General features: G+C 34.2%; 1 protein-coding gene across 1 annotated transcript in view; it reads right to left on the reverse strand.

Moving 5' to 3' along the window:
* LOC125672113 (uncharacterized) overlaps positions 1-23,297 on the reverse strand; it is a 197,988-nt gene that overhangs the window by 15,207 nt on the left and 159,484 nt on the right. Inside the window, exons 51-67 of the mRNA XM_056161740.1 lie at positions 20,748-20,841; positions 16,624-16,785; positions 15,915-16,076; positions 13,482-13,643; positions 13,052-13,210; positions 12,052-12,222; positions 9,785-9,952; positions 9,444-9,617; positions 9,185-9,340; positions 8,938-9,081; positions 8,513-8,677; positions 6,684-6,845; positions 5,841-6,002; positions 4,010-4,177; positions 2,611-2,775; positions 1,295-1,456; positions 646-955 (exon numbers count right to left, since the gene is read on the reverse strand). Coding sequence (XP_056017715.1) covers positions 646-955; positions 1,295-1,456; positions 2,611-2,775; positions 4,010-4,177; positions 5,841-6,002; positions 6,684-6,845; positions 8,513-8,677; positions 8,938-9,081; positions 9,185-9,340; positions 9,444-9,617; positions 9,785-9,952; positions 12,052-12,222; positions 13,052-13,210; positions 13,482-13,643; positions 15,915-16,076; positions 16,624-16,785; positions 20,748-20,841 — 2,846 coding nt within the window. The remainder of the gene's footprint in view (positions 1-645; positions 956-1,294; positions 1,457-2,610; positions 2,776-4,009; positions 4,178-5,840; positions 6,003-6,683; positions 6,846-8,512; positions 8,678-8,937; positions 9,082-9,184; positions 9,341-9,443; positions 9,618-9,784; positions 9,953-12,051; positions 12,223-13,051; positions 13,211-13,481; positions 13,644-15,914; positions 16,077-16,623; positions 16,786-20,747; positions 20,842-23,297) is intronic.

The raw sequence follows: 23,297 nt of genomic DNA on the forward strand, positions 1-23,297 counted from the left end.
AAAATCGTATAATTCTATGAGAATTGAAGGAGTTACTTAAATTGTCCTTTCTGTGATGTCATCAGAAACAATCAATATCAGAAAACACCTAGGAAAGTAATAAATTTTGTAAAATGGCACATAATTTCTAGCTGACTATGGATCTTTTCACCTGTTGCAACTGCAGATAACTGCTATTTTTACTCGGGCATTCACAGTGTTGCATAAAACCATAAAAGTTAATTCTAAGGTTTTCTCTAACTTTTCGTTTGAAAAGTCACAGGTGAACTAATGGACATAAAATTTTGCAGGCACATAGCAACACCCCCCCCTCCTTTTTTGGACAATGTACTTCTCAGGTAATCTTTACTTGCAAAGTTTGATTATTGATGAATTGCCACATGATATAGAGTGGTCCACAAAGAAGCTACACAGCAAGTTTCAGTTTAATATGTGAGAGAAATAAAAATAGAAACAGAAAACCCTGAATGGGCAAGCAGATGAATGGAAGGACATGCAGACATTGCCGTATATGAACCATGATATGTCTCATCTAAAAATGGGCATTTAAAAATGTGAAAAAATTACAGCAATAGAAATTTTTTATCAGCTTGGCTCAGGCGAACAAAGAAGTTTATGTTGAGGGTCGATGAGTGTGACACATACCTTAAATTTGGAATTTCCATCTGAACATTTACATCAGAGGACTCCACAGCTCTCTTTTTACGGCGTGCTGCATTACATCCATTTGCTTTAAGTGTTATTTTTATTGATCCAAAACATGCATCAGTATTTGAGTTATTGCAAAGATTTGCAAAGACATTGGCCAATTGTTTAAGCCGATTTATTATCTTTGTCTTTATGTTCGTCAACAAAGCATTCAGGACACTGGTATCACCACAATCCACTGTGGCTCTGTATGTAAGGCTGAATACATACGTCTTTCTTTCAGGAGTAGGAGGTTCAGTCACAGAACCTAAAAAACAAGAAATGTTTATAAGAAAAATATGCCATCCCTCCATGTGGCAATATTAAATAGGATCAACTTTAAATTCAAAATGTCTGTGATGATAGAGAAAAATATGGTTATCTGATACTAGTCAGAGGCATCAATAATACTAAGTCTGATTTCTAAAGAAGATTCTCAGCAAACATTTCCAAATAACTAGTCATTTGAATCTGTCAAGTAAAGGGTTCTCATTATATTGAACTGAAAATATCTTACCAAGTCCAGTTTGACACTGTGACCTAAAAATCAATTGGGGACATTTACTTCTTATGCACAAAAGCTGAACGATTACAAGAAGAAAATTACCTGTATTCCTGACACACTGTGAAGACCCAGCCCCATAAGTGATGTATCCTGTAGCACATTTAATACAGAACTGGGAGATAGTTTTGTTGGTGTAGAAGTCTTTGGGACAATCGCTACATCCTTTACCAGTCCTATTATACTCCTTTCCATCAGGACATAATCCTTAACAAAAGAAAGGATAAAAATTCATATTCAATGTACATATAAAAAGTATCATTCCGTTTCAATAATCAAATTTATTTTGATTTGAACAAAAACTGCTTTCATTGGTCATTAAAAAGCTGACTTCTTCCTGCATTCAGTTTCCATATAAAGGTAGAAGCAAATATAGATTCCATATTATTTACATATTGAAATATTCACTCTCCCCTAATGATGCATGTCTTTACACCATAAATATTTTCTAGACCTGTTATGCAAACAGTATAGTGAAGATACTGTAATATTGCTTTAAACATGGCAGACTCTCTATTTTGTTCTGAGTCACAAATATTTGCAGGATATGCATTGTCATTTTTAGCAATGACATAGAAATACACCAGGGATCCTCAACAAAATCTGAGACTAAAATGAAACTAAACTGATTACCTGGTTTCACTTTGCAAAAAGTGATAGCACACTTTTCATTAATTAATATATTTTGAAATGTAATTTAGAAAAAATGTCTGTTTTTAGTTTCTGTGACATAAGAAACCCTATATAAATGAAGTCTCACATTAATTTTCACATCAACAGATTATAAAGATGTAATCATAAACCTGATGTTATATTTGCAAAAACTTTACATATGTGAAGTTCTCTCTCAATTGAATGTGAAAATAAAGTTCTAGTGAAAATTTGTACAAGTTTATATGAAAAAGTTTGCTTTCTTAGTACGGTAACATAAAATTTGCAAAGTTTACACATATTAGTACATAATATAAACATTAAGACACAGAAAACAAAGCCCACTAACTGGAATGAAATAATTATATTCAGTTCAAAATAGACCTAAGCTTCAAGAGGAATGTGTGAAATTATTTTCCAAATTCTTTTTTAGCACTGGCATTGCATTAAACAAACCATCTATGTTATAAGGTGACTTCAGCTTTGAATTCCTTAAACAGCATGATCTATATAGATTTCTTGGTATTATAGATTTCAGAAAGATTTATCCACTTTCGGAAATCAGTTGTGCTATCAATAACAACAGTCTAGGTGTAAAAGTGCCAATTTGATGACAACGGAGTACACCCTAAAAGTAATATGGATTTTACATCTATTTAAAGAACCACTCAGGCGCTAATTAGAATTAATTATTTTGTAACTATAATTACCAATACAGAAACTCTCAGAAGTTGCCCCAGTGGATTCTGTGATACTTCTGGATGAGGGACACGTCTTACAGGACGTCTGGGAGTTTTCATCCTGGTATGTTCCAACTGCACATGGTTCACACCCTGAGCTAACGGAGGATCGGAATTCCCCTTTGGAACAGTCAGCTGCAAAACACTTCTGTTTAATATAATGCATCAAAGATCTCTTCTTATGATATCTTATATTAGAAGAAACATTTGGAAAACCCTCAAAATTCAATATACAGTCTATTCCAGATATATTAAAATCCAGGGGACCAACCTGAATTGTCCATTATATCCAAGTTCAATATAACTGAATTTTAACCATATGAATAATGTTGCTGGAGATTTATCTTTACTTCAATATAACAGATTAAGTGAATTCAATTTAAGTGGAGTAGACTATAAGTCAGCAGATTTTGATGATGATATTAAAATATTTGATAATTTTGGCTGAGGCCTCCATGCTCATACAGCTGTTGTTTATTACACACACACACAATTGTATAATGTCATGTATTCCACAAATCTAAAACCTCTAAAAATACACATTTATATAAATGCACAGAAACCTTATATTCAACTTGATGATATTACAGTACAGTGCTCCCTCAGTATATTGCCAACTTTTTTTTTCCAAGTCCAGTTTGGGCAATAAAGTGGGGTGGGGGCTAATATAATGAATGCACCTTTACTGACAATTTATGAAAAATTCACTGAGCAGTCAAAAGAAATCCAATTCCATAAATCTATTTGAGCTCCATTCTGTATAAATATTTAGATAATCTTGAGTTTAATTTAGCAATTACTTGTAATTAATCTGACCACCTGAATATGTCACACTTCACCGCACTGCCCTCCAAGTACAGGTGCAATTTCCGATAGGTGTTAGGTAACTGGCATTATTATCCAGGATAAACCCTATGAAATTTGACCATTTGTTTGTGAAAATCAGTGGCATATGGCATTACGCGGGGTTGGCATTATAACGGGGGTGTTAACATGGGAAGAAATCTGTTCTTAAGGATTTTCAGGCAATGAGGGAGCAATATATTGAGGGAACACTGTATCTTTAAGTAGCCATCATCAATAAGAACAGAAGGATGTATATAGTGATTCTATGTACTCCTTTCCTAATTTTTTGTTGCATGGTGGTTATAATGGACATACTATAGAGTTCAAATTTAGATGTACACAGTCGGATTTCATTTATCCAAATGCAAACAGATTGTGATATTTCATGGGAACCAATTTTTGCCATGTTATTTATTTTTCTGATAAATGCAAATCCAGATGCATCCATCTAGCCAGACACTTTTTCCTGGAATCAAAATATCCTAATTAATGAGACTCAACTGTACTAGTAAGTTTTACTTACAAACAGTGCAATTACTGTTAGAGATGGAGCCAGTGTTGGGTGTTGTTCTCCCAGTAGGACACGAAGAGCAAGACATACTGTTACCAACCTCGGACTTGTAATACCCTAGGGCACATTGCTTGCAAGTTTTTGTAGAAGATTCATATTCCTCTCCTACTTGGCAAATGGCTGAAACAATATATCAAGTCAATAAACCACAAGTTGATGAGAATGGAAAATGATACTGGTTAGACATATAAACTAGAGATTATTATTATGAAAAATTAATGTCTCCCCAGCTCCCCAAATTGGAAGTGCTCCAAATGAAACCTTCTCCCCTTCAGTACTAATTTGAAAATGTTAAAAATTGAAATTCCCGCTATCTATAGAGGCTGCCATGATGTGAAACTCTTTTGTATTCAAGACCACAAAAATCAATAATTTTGACGTCACACCGTCTGTTATGGTTTTGATGAGATTCTAAGATCATAAAAGATGTGCATGTGGTAGATTTTACAAATAAATAGGTTGATGCCTTCCTGTCTTGTTAATTGCACTAATGTGAAGGGGAGATGTGAAAAAAGCATTGTTGTTTTTTTTAAATTCCTGACCCAACCGAATCATCTGAAAAGAAAAGACTATGTAAACTGTGGATCCATCATTTGCGTAATGACAAGTTGAGGTTCAAAACATTTGTATGAAGAACCGTTTACCATCTGCCTGGTCAGCGACCTGTCTGAACGTCTTCTTTTCTCAATTTCTTCTTGCAAAAGAACGGGATCAAATCTATATGGCTCCAAACCTAACTGTTTGTTAGTCATGTTTACAGTGCTGCTGATGAAATAAACCGGAACCAATGGTGTGATGTCATAAATTAAAACTTCAATGGCTGCTCTCTTAGTGGCAGGCAATTTAAAATATATGATAGATAAATAATGATTTAATCGTTAAGTAGGGATTTTGTTCTTAAAGACTGTCATTTACGATACTTCATTCATATAAGTAACAATGTGGTTAGGGTTGCCTTTCCCTATAATGTACTGCATAGTATGGAGGAAAAGTGTTCACAAACTATTGTACACATACCACCCCTCAGATCCACTATAACTTAAGGATGATAGTTGGATCCTCTTGTCCCTATGGAATTTTCATGGACTGTCTAAGATTTTATAAAGTTTTATTGATATACATAGATATTTCTGTACAATCAGATATTACAATCATTGTGTATTTCATTGTGGTTTGTGGGATAGAGGCACCCATGAAAATTGAGTCCCCCACGGAATATGATGATTCTACAGTAACTTTTCATAGTGGTAAATAATGCATCCGTTTTAGCTGACATTCGTGCTTTGCCCAATGCCCCACTAATGCTACATGTAATTGGTGAGATTGTTTGAAAATGGCCCAGTCAATTTGGAGATTAATATCCTTCATTTCAAACTTCTGTTTAATTCAGAAAGTAACAGCACTTCTTTAGATGCCTCATTAATGTCATATATGGTGCCTTGCCATGCACTTTTTCTGTCAACAAGTGAAAAGCCACGCATGAGGGCCAAGCTAAAATTCAAGTAAACTTTTTTCAACACAACTTGAGGAATTTTTCTGGGTTTTTTTTGTTTGTTTATTAAGTAGCTCTGAAAAAGTGAAAAGTTTAACACAAACAGGCAGGCAACAGACAATACTGATCAGAAGACCTCACTGGAATATTTCTGACTCATCATTTGTAAGATTTGATAAAAGTAGTAAATAAGACAAAGGAATCTTTTCAAGCCAAAGATTTGAAAAATGATGTTTGATACCAAATACCACAAAATTCAAATACTGTAGCAGTCTACAAAAATATACGTACGGATGCAGTCTGCCTGGTTTATTCTGCCCTCTTGTTCTGTGGTCTGATCTGTTAGACACTGAATACAATCACTTTGTCCTCGTTCTGGCTGATAGTATCCCAAAGGACACTTCATGCATGTGTTATTACTGCCAATTCTCTTCTCACCTGCCTCACACACCACTACAATTGACAACAGAAATGTATATTCCTCTTCCATCTGTTTTAATCATTCAGACAGACAACATTAGATTTTCCATTGAAAGATCATAACACTAGGAAATCAATTGCTATAAATTTTCCCAATAATCTTCATTGTCTAAACAAACTCATAGCACAAATTTAAGTTGCTATGATATATTTGAAAATTACTTTATAATATGAAACAGACTATCATTATGATGGACCATACCTATGAAACAGTCATACCATTAGTGATGAAAATACATTATCTGCGTATTTTACCTACCTATGGTGCAGTCCGAGTACTATAAATTTCTAAATATACGCAAGGAAATTATTGCATAATTTTGCAAGAAGCATCACTTATGAAATAAAATTACCCACATTAATTTCTATATTGCTAAAATACATGTGAAAACTCTTGATCAACAGAACACTTGTGAACATATGTTCTTGCAATCAGATGTCTACGAGTCGTAAATAAGGAATCTACAGAATTTAACTGACCTATGGTCCATTCCGAGAGTTTGACATAACTATGGAGGAGTTTGACCTATCTATGTAGGTTTGACCTACCTACCTTTTCAGTGGTACCTAAGGATGATGGATAAGTGTTTACACTACTGATGGAAGATGACCTTTTGACCTTACTAATAGGACAGTCTTGAGTGCTTAACTTACCTTTGGAACAGTTTAAGGCTGAAATGGATCCCATGGATGGAGTAGTGGAATTAGAACTGCAAGCTGTACAGTTATCGTTTCCTGTCTTACTCTTGTAAAAACCTAACATACATGGAATACAGGCACCCGTGGAATTTAAGTACTTGCCAGGAACACAGTGAGCTGGAAAAGAAATGAACATCTATGATATTGTTACAGGAAAGGACTAGGAATCAAACTTGGAACCTGCATTACTAGTCAGACGCTCTAACACTGAGGTATCCAGGCTGATATCGATTGACTATATAGCCCAAACTACTACATAAACCTCCCTCCTTAAATAGTTTTTACTATTGAAGACATACATTCTTTTGCCCCTGACAGGACTTTCATTTGCAAGCCCATTGCTGGTCAACGGCACTAAAGGTAACAAATAAGAAAATTTATGGCTGGACCAGGAATCGAACCCAGGACCCTTGCACTACTAGTCATATGCTCTAACCACTGGGCTATCCAAGACAATATCCACAGTCCATACAGTCACAAATTTCCAGGGGTTGAAATTTACTTTTTCTACCACAGGCTAATTTTAGCCTGTGGGTAAAAAATCCACACACTAAAATGAAAACCTACAAGCTAAAATAAAAATAATGAAGCAGTGCTCTTTTTCATAGTTTTTTTTTAAATCAATGATTTTCCCCATCATTATTGAGCCTAGTAGGTCAACAGGAATCGTTTGGACACAATACTAAGTTACATAAGTCATGTGGTGCAATGTTTAGGTCTCTTGACCATCGCACCTCTAATCCACAACCTGTTTACCGCAGGTCTAGATCCAATGTCTTGTAATTTCATGCCACATCAGGGGTGTCACTAGTGATTTTTAAAGCAAATCCCGGATTCATGGTTTATAAGCAGCACGATCACGAGTCCCATGGACTTTTTTGATAATCGTCTACGCGCCGAGTAGTGCACTCGTGTCATCACTACAACCAGACATTCTGATAAAAATGACTACTGGAAGACTTGGTAAAACAGACTCCGATTTTTTTTTTTTTTTTTTAGATAAATGAGTAACAAAAACCTCATATTTGGAATTCAATTTAATCACCCCTATAAGTGAACAGGACTTGTGGCACATGTCTCTATTTTTCATTATAATGCAATGTCCGACCTCTAATGCATTTGTTTGACTCCGAGTTTCTTAAAAAATCATAAAAGAAAAATCAGGATAGAAACGGTTGTTGAAATCGGTCGTTCATGTAAGCGTTTGTATTATTCTGAATGCAAGTTTAAAGAAACGGATACGATACGATCAAAGTTTGTAAATCACCACTCGCTAAGATTTTCAAGTGTCCACTATTTTTACTCGCTATTTTTCAAATGTACTCGCATTTTGCGAGTATTTCTCGCTAATTTCGAGCCCTGATTTCCTCCAAAAAGAATCCAGATTTAAGGAAGGAAGGATGTAGAACAATATGGACTATGGATACTGGCCTGGATAGCTAAGTGAGTACAGCATCTGACTAGTAATGCAGAGTCCGAGGTTGGATTCACAGTCTAGTCATAAATCTTCTCATTTCCTCTTACATTATTGTATAATTACTCCATAATAAATATGATGAAATAAATCTTCTGACAGGGTGGATAATATAAAATTGAAAGGAACAACAAAAACATTCTCTCTTTAGGTATACCAATTACATTTCAAATATAAAATGATAATGATATCAAAAAGAATCTATATGTACATGTGCCAATGTCTGAACAAACTCTGATCATATTTTGAATTCCAAAAGGGTACATGTTAGTGAAAAAAACAAAGAGTGGATTTCTAAAATTTGACATACGTTCACTGCAGTCCACTTTAGCTGTAGAAGCCATATCCATTGTTAAAAATCCCTCTGGACATCTAGAGCAGGCGGTGTTTCCTCTGTCTTTCTTGTAATATCCAATATCGCAAGGCATACACATGTTTTGATGAGTGTTTATGTAGAAACCCTTGTCACAAAACACTGAAATCATGTGCATAATTATAAATGTTCTTTACATCAATAAAGATCAATAAATTGCCATTCAATCATATTACATCATCATTGGGTATTAAAGTTTGTTGAAAGCACATACATTCTATTTGAAAATTCTGTTGACAGAAATAACAAATCATTTCAGAAATTCATATTTACTTTGATTCTTTAACAAAGCTTTAAAATGAGATGACTGAAAATTAGCTTATCATTCCTGCTTCATCGTACTAAGAAAATACTCCACTAACATTCATCACAAATTGTGTGCTCCTTATTTGATGTATAGTTGCCAGTACATTCCAAACATTTGCTGATTCCTGCTGTATTTTTGACAAATCCTGTCTGACAGTTAGTACAGTTATCTTGTCCTTCAAAACCAGCGGGACAGAAAACTGAAAGATGTGAAAACATATAAAGCACAAATGTAAATTCTATGAAAAATCTTGTTTGTTTTTAATCTATAATAGTGAGCACATTCTGAGCGGTGTGACATACTCTGGCAATCTGTCTGACTTGTGGCTCCTACTGCACTGGTATTTAGATTAGTTCCACAATCAATACAGGATGTTTGGTGGCGATCTGGCTGATAGGTTCCAAAGTCACAAGGGAGACAATCCATGTCACTGATGTATGATCCAGGGCTACAGTCCACTATACAAACACAATAAAACATATCAGTTGTAATTCACATCACAAAATAATGCACTATACATTCATTGCATTCAGTTAAAGATGTGATAAATGCAATACATACACAGAGTACAGTTATCTGCAGATATCATTCCAGGACCAGTGGTGGTCATGTTGACTGGGCAGGCAACACAGCTCTCAAACTTCATGGTGAAATTTCCATTGTTCCATGTTCCTTTTGGACATAGCTCACAGGCATTTGATGTTGCATTATGAAAATTTCCTTCTGAGCACATAGCTGTGAAGTTAAATTTAAGTTGTCATTCATATTGTTAGTGTAAAAACTTTTTAACAAGTATAGAAAAAGACCCCATCTGTTCAATCTTAAATATATCTATTAAAATATTTATCTCTTGATTTCATTAAGTTTGTCCAGTGTGTAGTAAAATCAATAAGATAACTTACGAAGACAATCCGATGAGCTGTTGGACATTTTCTGCTTTGTGCCTTGGGATGCTTCACACATCACACACTTGTCTGTTGATGTTGGTTTATCTATTTTCTGGTACTGATCCAATTCACAATCAACACAAGCACCAAACTGATCTAATTCTTGACCACTGCTACATATACCTGACAGTAGCAAAATACAGCGGATTGAGACTCTTAAAGGACACATCTCATGTTTTCAAAGTATACAGAATTGTATGCATTTTGTCTTCCTTATGCTTATAGAAATTAATTGTAATAGTTCGTTCGCTGAAGTATTGCGATAATTAGCCACAATACGGACTGAAATCTAATCCCCGATTTCAAAAAGCCTAGTTAATTAGATAGGTAGTCACGTGGTACAGTGACGTCATATGCAACATTCGTTGATCAACTTGTTGTAAAAGTAGTGTTAGATATTTTTTAAAAATTCGGGTTTTAGAGGCCTAATTTATTTACCATGGATAACATTTATTTCAATGTTGACAAATTATCAGAGTCTTATATCTTTTAGCCACCAATGCATACAAATAGCGACCCAAATGTAGCGAGGAAACCGAGTAGGACATCTGCATTTGCGAGTAAATGATGTTTACATGGGATCGCTGTCTAAACACTATTTGATAATGCCATTTCTTTAAACAACTGTAATTAGCGTTGTTGCTTTTCTAAAATAAACTGTGCAATTATTAAATTTATTTTTGGATAAGTTAGATAGGCCTAAATTATATACGATTACGCATCATTGACAACTAGGCCTACTGTCACGGGTGCATTTCGAAATAAATAAAAATTATCAAATTTATAGTGAAAATCACAATACTTTTACATTATTCTATTCCAGCAATTTTATTAATCATTATTTTTTTAATCTACATGTTGTTACTTAGGAAGTGGGAGCGTGGTGTGTTGTTGTTTCATGTACGTACGCGTTCCTTAAAAAAAATGAAAGTTTTAATTATAATTCAATTCAAAGTTGGAAAATATCATATTTTATTATTTATAATTGAAAGTTCAATTATCTGTTATCTTTAAATTTCTTTTTTAAAACTACCAGTTGGTAGAATCTCCGATCACAAGTTCTGCCTACATGTTGTTACAAGGTGAAGGTCAGTTGGTGCGAGTGTGTATTGAATTTGAGAGCAGAACGGAAAGCATATGCCGTAGCCCTATATGTAACAGTACGTAGCTTTGATAAAACCATTTTCTCGCAGTTTATCTACGTCTTTGTCCAAGTGCTTGTTGAAAAAGTTCAGGGACAAATTCTACTGTTTTTTTTATGGCAAAGTCGTTGTGCCGACAAAAAATATTCACGTCTTGTCCCTCATTCTCCTTCGAGAATTGAAAAAAAAAAAACACAGTCCAAATCCTCTCTACTGACAACAAGTACACCCTTAAACGGCACGAAACACCCCAGTGCAGTGTTACAATGTATTTACTAGCCGTTATTGTGATAATTGTTTTTTTGTCAATTAAATCTGATCTGTTTATGAAATGGCTAACAACTGTTTACAAATCTTCTCGCTCGAGGTCGCATATGACGTCACAGATAATGGCGCGTAAAATATCGAAGAAAATATATGCATATCGCAAGATTTGAATTTCATTGCTTTCAAACTCAAAAACTACACAAACTGTTTCATTTAAAACATATGTTAAGTAGTTTTAGGAATGAAATGAATTAATTTTGCTGAAAAAATTAAAAAGTTCAGAAACATGCGATGTGTCCTTTAACTCGCTGGGATGTTCAAAATCACAGACCAGCATGTGCATGCACTCAATTTTGATTGGATTATACTTAAAATATTAAATTCTCTCTTAAACATCTTTTACTCATTTATAAATGAGGAAAATATAATTAAAAATGTTGAAACACTCGCATGCCAGTAAATGTACATGCTTTGTTTTTTTTTTTAACTTGCTATTTTCGAACTCGCGACCCTTTAACTTTTTGTGTGCGATTTGTTCTCTTTGTTTTTGAAACATATAAACAAACTACATAAATTTCAATCTATTTCCTTGATTTATAGATCATTTGTATATACAATAAGTATCTATGATACAATTTAATTGGAATTACAAACAAAAGGGCACCACTTGCAATATGGAGGAATGCTTGAGGAACAACTGTAATGATCCCCATTACAATTAGTGCCAGTTTTTATGTGTTACACATACATGTATTTACAAAAAGAAAATTCATCACAATTAAAATTTTGTAGCAGCAGTAATTCTGAACTCACTGATAGAACAGTTATCACTGCTGGTGGCTTTCATTCCTTCTGTTGTGTTGCCAGGAGGACACTGCATACATGTACTGAACACATTCATATTGTCCTTATAATATCCTCTTTCACATGACTGACAAGTCTCATTAGCTGCATCCAAGATGTCATATCCCTTTGGACAATAAACTAAAAGCAGATAATTGCATAAGAAACAATTAAACTGCATTAATTGCATAATTTATTTGTTTTTCAGCTGACGAGACAATGATCCACAATACAAGAAAAATGATCGCTTTACCCTTTCTGATTGTTTATGATGTTCTGTAATCGCAAGACATATAGTTTTGGTATTCTATTTTTAAACATATCATCATGCAATCCCTCGAAGTACAAAATAAAGGATGATCACTATCTCGATCCATACTGTTTGGTTATTTTGATCATAAATATTAAGATTGGCTTAATAGGTTGATGTAAATATTTCAAAATTTATCTAAATCTGTCACATATAACCAATAATCCATCCATTTACTGATTATAATCATAAATCAACTGTACATCAATAACGCTTATTTTCAAAGTTTTTTAAACAAAGAGGACAAATAATCAATTCATGGTCAACATGGTTACCAAATTTTTCAATGTCAATTTTAAAGTTAATCATTATGAAGTATACACATAAAAACAAGAGACCCATAGGTCACATAACTCATCTAAGCAGATACGAACTGCTTCTTGAAACAAATGCGCCTCACGTTTGCGGTGTTTTGCAAAGTCATTTTTCTATATATTTTTTTCTTATAATATTGGAAATTATTTCTGACTCTATGTGAAAAGGAATTTTAAGTACACTTAATTGGGAAAAAAATTGTTAATAGGAAAAATATTAGTGATTCTTTAATTGGGAATAGGTCCGGTAACCAGACTAAAAAATAAACCAGGAAAATCCCTGATAGTACAGAAACAATGAAATAATTTTCCAAGCTTTGTTAAATACTATAAAGATTTCACATACATTTACAATCTGTGATGTTGTTTTTTCCAACAGACTCTGTTGTATAGTTTGTTTTGCATTGTTGACAGCTATCTTGGAGATCCATTGACTGATATTCTCCAACAGGGCATGGAACACATACGTTTGATGAATTACGATATGTTCCATTGTAACAGATTGCTAAAATACAAAATAAATTAATAATATTTTATACATGTGTTGATAATTTCTTTATTCATATTTCAAATGAAAGGAAGTTTTGAAATGAAATATATAACTTGGAAAAACAAAGTTAAAATTTTACCACCCTTACACTTGTATCCTGTAACCAGTTGATTGAAAAACTGATTCCAGACTCTTGAAAACTAGAACTCTCAAAATGTTATTGAAGTCTCATAAAATTTACCATATTTACTCTCCTTTTATCTAACATTTTGTAAGCATTACATACTGATATCACATTGTGATGAACTTGCAGCACCCCCCTCCTTAGCAGTCGTCTTTCCTGCTGGACAAAGAGTGCAAACATCCTCCAGAAAACTGCGAAAGTATCCACGCTGACAGGGCACACAATTTCCATCTGGTTTCAGCTCCGTTCCCTCTTTGCAATCATCTGAAAATTATTTAATAATTTTTAATATCATTTTCCCGAAGTCCTGAAGTTAATCATTTAGTATTTAGATTATCTTGGAAGACTTGTATAATCTAGATTTGTTTAAAACCGGGGAAAAAAAAGCAAGAGGCTCATGGGCCACATCTCTCGCCTGAAAAACCAGTTCCTAGCATTAAACAAGCTTGAAGCTTTCATGTAAATTTCAGCTTTTCTGTCCCAGTGGTTCTTGAGAAGAAGATTTTTAAATGGCCCCATCCTAATTTTGCATTTTTGTGATTATCTCCCCTTTGAAGGGAACATGGCCACTTATTTCAACAAACCTGAATACCCTTCACCTAAGAATGATTTGTTCTCTAAGTTTGGTTGAAATTGGCCCAGTGGTTCTGGAGAAGAATTTCCTATACCTCAGAATATAAAACTGGCCCCATCCTACCCCGAGGGCCATGATCTGAGCAAATTTGAATCTACTTTATATCAGAAAGCTTTGAAGTAAATCTCCACTCTTCTGACCCATTGGTTTTCGAGAAGATTTTACAAGAATGTCTTAATATATTCGCATGTATAACTTTGATCCTCTATTGTGGCCCCAACATACCCAAGGGGGTCATGATTTTTACAAAAATCTCCACTATGTAGGAAGCTTTCGTATAAATTTCAGCTTTTCTGGCCCAGTGGTTCTTGAGAAGATTTTTAAATGACCCCACCCATTACTGCATTTTTGTGATTTTTTCCCCTTTGAAGGGGCATGGCCCTTCATTTGAATAAACTTGAATCCCCTTCACCAAAGGATGCTTTGTGCCATGTTTGGTTGAAATTGGCCCAGTGGTTCTAGAGAAGAAGATGAAAATGTGAAAAGATTACGCCAACCATGACAGACAAATTTTGGTCAGAAAAGCTCACTTGAGCCTTCAGCTCATGTGAGCTAGAAAGAAAACCCCAACAAATGTGATAAGACAAGACCTGAAATGTGGAGCATCTCTTAATAATAGATTTCACAGTTTAATGTAAAAATATGTGAATGATTTGCCAACATTTAGATCAGAAGTTTTACTGTGCTAGTTAGAAATAATAATCTGCAGGCTAGTAGTTTTACATGAACAATGATGGTCAGTGTAGTCAACTTTGTATGTCATCATCTTTGCTTGCTGATAAGCTATTTCATCTCCTCATATATTTTTACAGCCTTAAATTCACAGAGCTATGTAATTTGTGTAACAATTCTGTGGATAGTTCTCTATTTACTGATAAAACAAAAATTTGAAGGATGTCAATGTATGTTACACACAACTCCAAAACAAATTAAGTCCTCAATAATTGGCTGGAAAATGCTAAATGAAAACATCTTCATGATTTCTTAAAAATGTTAGTTTAAAATTATCAAACAATTTTTGTCATTATGACATTCTTCAAAAACAATATATAAACCAGCTTCCCTGAAAAACTTCCAGATAAAAGTAGGTTCAGATCTTCAAAAGTAATAACACAAGTTCAAATGCATTTCTAATGCTAAAATCATCATAACACCTGTCTGTTATATATTATACGCGTTATTCTATATATCATGTCAAAAGAATTCAATTTTTGTCTTTGTAAATACATATACTAATGTTACATGGACATCACAAAGTTCCATCACATTGAGAGAAATCTCAAGCAAGTACTTAGTAAAAGGAAAACACAATACCCACCGTAACACTGTGAGGAGTTATTGGAGCCTGTACTCACCGTAACACTGTGAAGAACTATTGGAGCCTGTACTCACTGTAACACTGTGAGGAGTTATTGGAGCTTGTACTCACCGTGACACTGTGAGGAGCTATTGGAGCTTGTACTCACTGTAACACTGTGAGGAGCTATTGGAGCCTGTACTCACTGTAACACTGTGAGGAGCTATTGGAGCCTGTACTCACTGTAACACTGTGAGGAGCTATTGGAGCCTGTACTCACCGTAACACTGTGAGGAGCTATTGGAGCCTGTACTCACTGTAACACTGTGAGGAGATATTGGAGCCTGTACTCACTGTAACACTGTGAGGAGCTATTGGAGCCTGTTTCACTGTGAGGAGTTATTGGAGCCTGTACTCACTGTAACACTGGGAGGAGCTATTGGAGCCTGTACTCACCGTAACACTGTGAGGAGCTATTGGAGCCTGTACTCACCGTAACACTGTGAGGAGCTATTGGAGCCTGTACTCACCGTAACACTGTGAGGAGCTATTGGAGCCTGTACTCACCGTAACACTGTGAGGAGTTATTGGAGCCTGTACTCACCGTAACACTGTGAGGAGCTATTGGAGCCTGTTCCACTTGTTTTTTTGCCTAGAGGACATGGCAGGCAGTAGTCCTGTCCAGTCATGTGTTGATAAAAGTGTTTCTGACATAGTGCACATTGTGACAATGTACTTTTCCAAAACTGTCCCACTGGGCAATCATCTGACCAAAAGATAAAAAGCATACATGGTTGGATTTTTAGATTCAAATTAAAATTTGCTCTCCACATGATTGTTACATTAGAACTAACCACAGCATGTTTAGAAGTTAAATGAACCATCATAAACAGTAATGTGGTGGATGCATAATCACAGTAAACTAATTTCAAAATTTGAGACTGAAACATTTGTGGTATACAACATTTTTTATGAGTAAAGGAATAGAGTTTGTTGATAAAATGATGAATTCAATCATCAATATTCTTCAGATAATATTATTAGGTATATATATATATACCTCGTACTTTGCTAAAGTTTAACATATCCCCTCTTCAAACATATATCATTCCACTTAAATATCATTCATATTTGTTTTAAAGATTGATATAAAAGTTTTCTTTCAGTATTTCAACAACTTATACTATCTAAATGGTATTATTCACCAGTCAATTTGTGAAATTCATGAACTAATATATACAAAATGACATGAAGTGGTTTTAAATGATATGGGCTTTTTATGATATTAAGCTCTTTGTCACATACAAACTTACCCACACAATCTGCACCATCATAGTAACCAACTCCTAGAGTAGTTTTCCCAGATCCGCAGGGTGTACATGTAGTTAATCCATCTGCATTTCCGTAAGTTGCCAAGGGACAATACTCACAGTTTTGACTTGTGCTATTGTAAAATGTTCCTTTGCTGCACTCCACTACATAAGAATAAATAAAACTGGATAATTTCCTGTAATTTCATTTGCAATAAAGATATGTGAATCCATAAAATACCCACAATCCTGTGAGCACTTCAAATCCATTGTTTGGATTTTCACTACATTATCCTACAGCAGAGGGGGAGGGAAAATAGATAAAAGAATTGCAACACTTAATTCTATGCATGTTCCCACTAGGCCAACATTTTGCAAAATGACAGGTAAATTTTGTGTTGCCTGGGTGGGAATGGGGAACAAGGGGGTAACAATAGAATTTACCCAAAGACATAAGCTATAGTCTGCAATAAAATCATATCTTCTTTTTTTAAACACCCATCGTACAATCATTTATTATATGGAATGCCAAATTAAGATAAACTCCAAAAAATGAAGACATCTTTAATTATTTAAAGATATAATCAATTTAATAATTGAATTAATAAGTGCATGAAATCAATTATTGGTTTTACCAATTGAATTAATTTGCCCATCAATTTAATTCATTATAGCAATAATTGAATTGATGTGAGCATCAATTTATTTGATGAGAGCAATAATTGATTTAAGGCATGCATCAATTCAATTATTGCTCTCATCAGTTCAATTGATGCACACATCAATGTGATGGAATTATTTCTTGCAAAATTTAAATTGGAACTTGTTATTAATGATTTGATGATTTCTTCAATATTCAATCGAAGATATCTTTAATCATTTATTCATAGAAAATATGTACAATGTGTACAAAAATGATAAAAATTTATGTCGGATTTTACTACATCTAAATGCTTGTAATCAAATCGAAACTCGTCTTGTTCCCAGGTAATGTATAATAAATACTCATACATGTAAATTCACTATATACCCTGTTGATCACTTGGGTGTACACAAATTAAAATGTTGGGTATATGGGAATGTAAAATGGACTATACCCTGCTGATCACTTGGGTGTGCAAATTAAAATGTTAGCTTTGTGGGGGTAGAATTTCTTAAAATGTTGGCTAAGTGGGAATAAACCAATTCTACAAAGGATTTGTTACATAAGGAGGTAAATTATGATTTCTTTGTACATGTATATGATTATTTATTTTCTGCATGACTTTGATAAACATAATAAATCATGGTTATTTGCCCAAACTGGTATTTGTATATTTCCATTTAGACTTTAGCAGATGCATGCCTGGAGATGAAAGGAAATTGAGAAGCTTTCAAACAACAGAAGAAAACTTGTTATTAAATGGACACAATAGTAAGGTTATGGAAAATCATTGATGAATGATAGTGTTTATCAAGTTCCATCATAACAATTACAGGTATATATGTTGTAGAAAATCTGAAAACTCTTAAATATCAATATCGTTCTGCTGGTCTTTAAGGGATGAATTTGATGACACAACCTACAGGTTCCTGCCACATTGTGATTGTTTTGATACTCTTGAAAGTGATTGTATGTTAGACATAGTTATGTCGCAATTCACCTTTGAATTAGAACGCTTTACCCGATATAGTATTGCGTTGTGTGACGACACAATTGAATGAGACGATCGAACAGTCTGAATGACATGTTTGATGTAATACAACAAGAGATTTCATTGGCCGATTACAACCCTCCCATTTTCTTGAGCTGATTCAGGTGACCAGTGATCAGATAAAATGAACGGATTAGAAAATTACTACCTGGAGAACTGTAGCTCTCTGAAAAAATATTGTGACGGAACAGAGCTACAGATCCACCTCTTATAAAAACCTTTGATTTATGGGGCACAAAAAGCTGCGCACAGTTGAGGCCTGATATCGGTGTATTCTTGTGTTGCTGTCTCATAAATTCAATATTAAAAAAATCTTAACATATTTTCCTACTATACTTGTGTCCAAACATACCTTCAAATATTCATTAAAGCCACACACGACCCGAAAACTCGCACCTTCAAATGATTTCGTTTGTTGACGTAGCCATGTTAGGTAGCCAGTCAATTCGAACTCTGTTGCTATTGGTATCTATTCATAAAATTGGTTGTAAGTTAGGCCACATAAAATTAATTCTCTGGTTCTCAGGCCAATTTTCTCAAAAACAGATGAGGGAGGGAGGCTTTTTCTTCTTCTTTTTATTCGTACCAAAACAGATGAGGGAGGCTTTTTTTTATTTGCCAACTTGACATAAAACATATAACATCAAGCAAATTCTTTATTGTACCGTCACTATACATATGAAACAAATTTAACACATGCTATCTCAACAAATTGTCTTGTGTGGTCAAAATAATAAAGCATATGTACTACAGTTAAGTTGCATAGTGTTTTTTCCCTTCATTTTTTCTGCTTTTTTGCTCTCAAGCTCTGAACATTTTTCCTTTTCAATGGAGGCTGTAACTTAGAAACCACACAATCTGGACACATAGGATATTGTCCCTCTTCAGTATCTGTGTCTTGTGCCCCACAGTGGTAGCAAATTGGAGGAAATACACCAGAACTGTAATAGGGTACCTCAACAGGAGAAGTGCATGATAAATTCGATTTAACAAATACTTTCTCCAACAGAGCACTGATACGAGGTGCTCTGACGGGATCCTCTGGTTTTAGTTCCTGAAGTTCAGAACCACACGAAAACTGATAGAGCCCAAGAATCCTTTTCAGAATTGCACTTTCTTGTGCACTCAGTTTGTTTGCACTGTATATGACTCTAGGCTTTTGACAATCTATACAGGTTACTGTCTGATTCACTGTTTTGGCGGTCTGTGCAGATGGACTGATATCTCACAAAGTGGCCGAAAACGGGTATCGTTGACGATACTTTATTTGTAATGATTGCAGAGTCTAATTCGTTCTTGTTCTTACCGACACTAACGGAGACAGCGGCATTTTTTAATTTCTCAGGAAACGTCCAGCTTCCCAAATCGAACTTCATTGCTTTCACACCCTCATAAAGATCTAGGAAGGTACATCCCTCCGAATATCCCTCTATAATTGTCCATGGTAGAATGAACACTGCTCCTTGTCGAATACTTATTGACACAATAGACATTCTCAAAATAATGCTGCAACCACGTTGTTATACATCGGAAGTCTTTATTGCGCACGACAAACGAAGATTTCCGGTATTCAGTATTCTCTGCTAAATACAGCTATTCGTATACTGAGACAGGAGGAGCTCCGAATAATGCGGAAGTTTTGAAAAATTGAATGTGGAATTTTTTTTTCCGGATACGTCGCCGCATTACCTACTTTTTATTTTATTAAAAATGCAATAAAATTTGCAATGCGGGCACCTCAAAACAGATGCGCGCGGGCCTGAGAACCGTAATTTCAATTTTATGTGGCCTTATGTATTCGCTCTTCATTTTTTATCAACACGAATAATTAATAGAAATTAAAAAATATAGTTTTTGTAACGGTAAAATAAGCTCTTGATTAACGAAAATGCTACATAAGCCCATTATGGTCCTTAACACTTGTGTGGCAGAGATGGAGACTGGCCCAGACTAATGAAAGCCGCATTGCCGTGAGTTTAGCTATTTGAATAATTATCATTTAATGGAACTGGGATGATATATTATTTAAAATATTTAGCTAAAAGACAACAACACAAGAATACAACTTTTTCTCTTTCTTCCTTTGAAGTTTGTTTCCATCTGGCCATCATGTTTTCTAATGCCGACTACTCCCGTATAAGGGAATTTGTGCGGACTTACACTTATGGACCAATGAGGGTTTCTGTTGCATTTCGCAATTGTATTACAAACAGATTCAATTGTGTCGTCACACAACGCAATACTATATCGACCAAAGCGTTCTAATTCAAAGGTAAATTGCGATAATAGGCTATTATTTCTGATAGTGTCCATTAAATTCAGAATTTCTGCTAAGCAGATTGCAACCCTTAGCTAGCTAAGACAATTACTGCAAGGAAATGTACAAATGTACTCTGAAAATAAAGCATTTAGAAAACAATTAATTTTTCTTACCACATCTATCTCCTATAACCATGTAGCCATCTGGACACGAGATAATATCTGTAATAACTACTTGGTTATTGAGCACCTTTGCTCCACCAATATCCTGTAAAATAGAAATTAACAATATAGAAAAGAATAAATTCTAAAATAATGTAATGGTTGATCTGGGAATAGAAACCAAGGCTTTTGCTTTACCAGTTCCAAAATTAACAAATTGGAATTATACAGGTAACTCTTGTTAAATCGAAGTTCAAGGGATCTTGATAAAACTTTGAGAGATCTAGAGTTCGACAGATCGAAATTCAGAAATTGAAGGGCCAACCATATGGTTAAGATTTTACTGTAACCGGAAATGTTTACCAGCAAGATCATGGGATCGTTTTCCTTCATATTTGTCAGGTAGTTCATTTGATTTCAAAATAAAGTACCTTATATTGCATTAAGGTAAGGTTTGCGACATTTTGACATGTAGTGAACAAAGTCATGTTGCGAATCAGTATGTTCAGTAGGAATTTATCTTTTAAAAATTGACATTTTAAAAAAAATTGTCTGTGTCATTTTTTGACCAGATGGGCTTATTTTTGTGATGTTTTACATTTTCCGAATCTTTGTACAAAAGGGAATACTAGTGGTATAAAAACTATACGAGGCAAACTTATGGGGTAAAAAGCTGGTAGAATTTTTAAAAAAGAGTATTACCTATAAGATTATACTAATTGGTAGAAAAATGTAATTTTAAAACACAAAAAATAGCACTTTTTCTATCTTGAATAAAATTTAAATTGGTTGCCATGGCAATAAAAAAAATGCATATTAAGCAGCTTTACAAGGTCTACTTCAGAAAAAATTCACTTAAAACATAATATTTGGACCATAAACATTTAAGAAAGCATATAGAATTACTACCCACTGGGCTTTATTTCCATGGTAACAGATTAAAAAGAATTATTCATTTATGCGATTTGTCACTTTGTTTTATAATTGTACAACTTTTGAAGAGTGCATTGAGCATTTTCATGAATAAGATACAATTCCAGCCCAAAAATGATAAATGATATTTATATTTATTTGTCAAGTATTTTAGTATCACATTTATTAGAAATTAAGATGTTGTGGGTTTTTTTCTTTTTCTAAATTTGATACAATACAAAAACCTGCGGTCCTGCTTCGTCATAAATTCCGTGTTACATCAGACCGAACCTGTCTTATATACTACATCTTTGAAATAAATTCCCTCATCTTGTTCCATTGCTTGATGTTTGTTTGTTTAGTTGAACATACAACTGTAACCTTCACGACAATATAAAGCCCGGTCAGTGGTGGATCTAGAGGTGGGGGCAACATAAAGTTAGTAAAAATGACATTAATAAATCTGTTTTATGTCGACATGCGGATGTTCCTCAGACAAAATTAAGACTATTTTAAGATATACTAGAGAAGACCCCTTTTTATTCTTACATGATCATATCAGTCGTGTTTTCTACATTTCAAAGTTCATGCAATAAATCGCTCTATCAGCGCAAGTAGATGTCATAGCATTGAAATATAAAGTGCATGTAATATTAGAGAGCATTGTCATGTTTATTTTTAAAAATGCTTGTGAATGTCATAGGAATTCCTAGCTTTGTTGATGTCGAACCTTGTCTTTGAGGATACTATTCACAAACAATGATCGATTATAACAGCATAAAAATAAATCCTACTTTCCCTAGCAAGATTCGCAGAGATTACATGGTCATAACATAATTTTAATGGAAATTAACCGGAGCGCATACTACATATGTATATATAAAAAATTGTAGACTTTTATAATATCAAAGAAAATAATTTATAAATGATCATCTGAGAAACATTATTATTTTGTCATAGAGATTTACACATATGCCGCTTGACACTTGACAGCGGTAGTAGATAACAAGTAAATATTATGACATTTTCCCTCGATACAACTATGACGTGACGCATTTTTTCATTATGACATCATAAAGCGTGAAGTGCATTAAGGTATATCAAGAGTTATCTCCCTGTTGTTGAAAACCTTACCTTAATAAAAATATCTTTTTTTTGTTTTTTTTCTTGTGCTAAAAAGGTGTACAAAACTAATTTTCGATAAAACTTTACTGTCGTTAATAAACAGAACACAATTTTATGTCGCTTTACACAAAGCAAAAACTCCAATAAATGAGTAAAATGACATTTCAGAGTAAACTTTACACAAAGAACAAACTCGAAAAATTTAACAGTCTGTAGATCTCTAAATTATTGTCTCTAAATTAATGTTTTATACTTACTCTCCCGTTGTCAAGTCAAAACAAATTATAGGTTTTATTCATAGTCAGATTACATACAAATTTTAATCATCACTAGATCCCAGTGTTAGGTGAAAACTGACCAATACGAAACGTTCCGACCGATTAGACTTGACGTTTATACACCACGGTCATGTGATAGTAACTAATTTGTTGGGCAAAGTTGACATCTATATAAATGGTTTTTTACTAGCAGATGGTCCGTAAAGAGCTATGCGAAGTCCTACGATGATGATCCGAGTCACTATTG

This window comes from Ostrea edulis, chromosome 4, assembly GCF_947568905.1.
Source record: "Ostrea edulis chromosome 4, xbOstEdul1.1, whole genome shotgun sequence".
Lineage (NCBI taxonomy): Eukaryota > Metazoa > Mollusca > Bivalvia > Ostreida > Ostreidae > Ostrea > Ostrea edulis.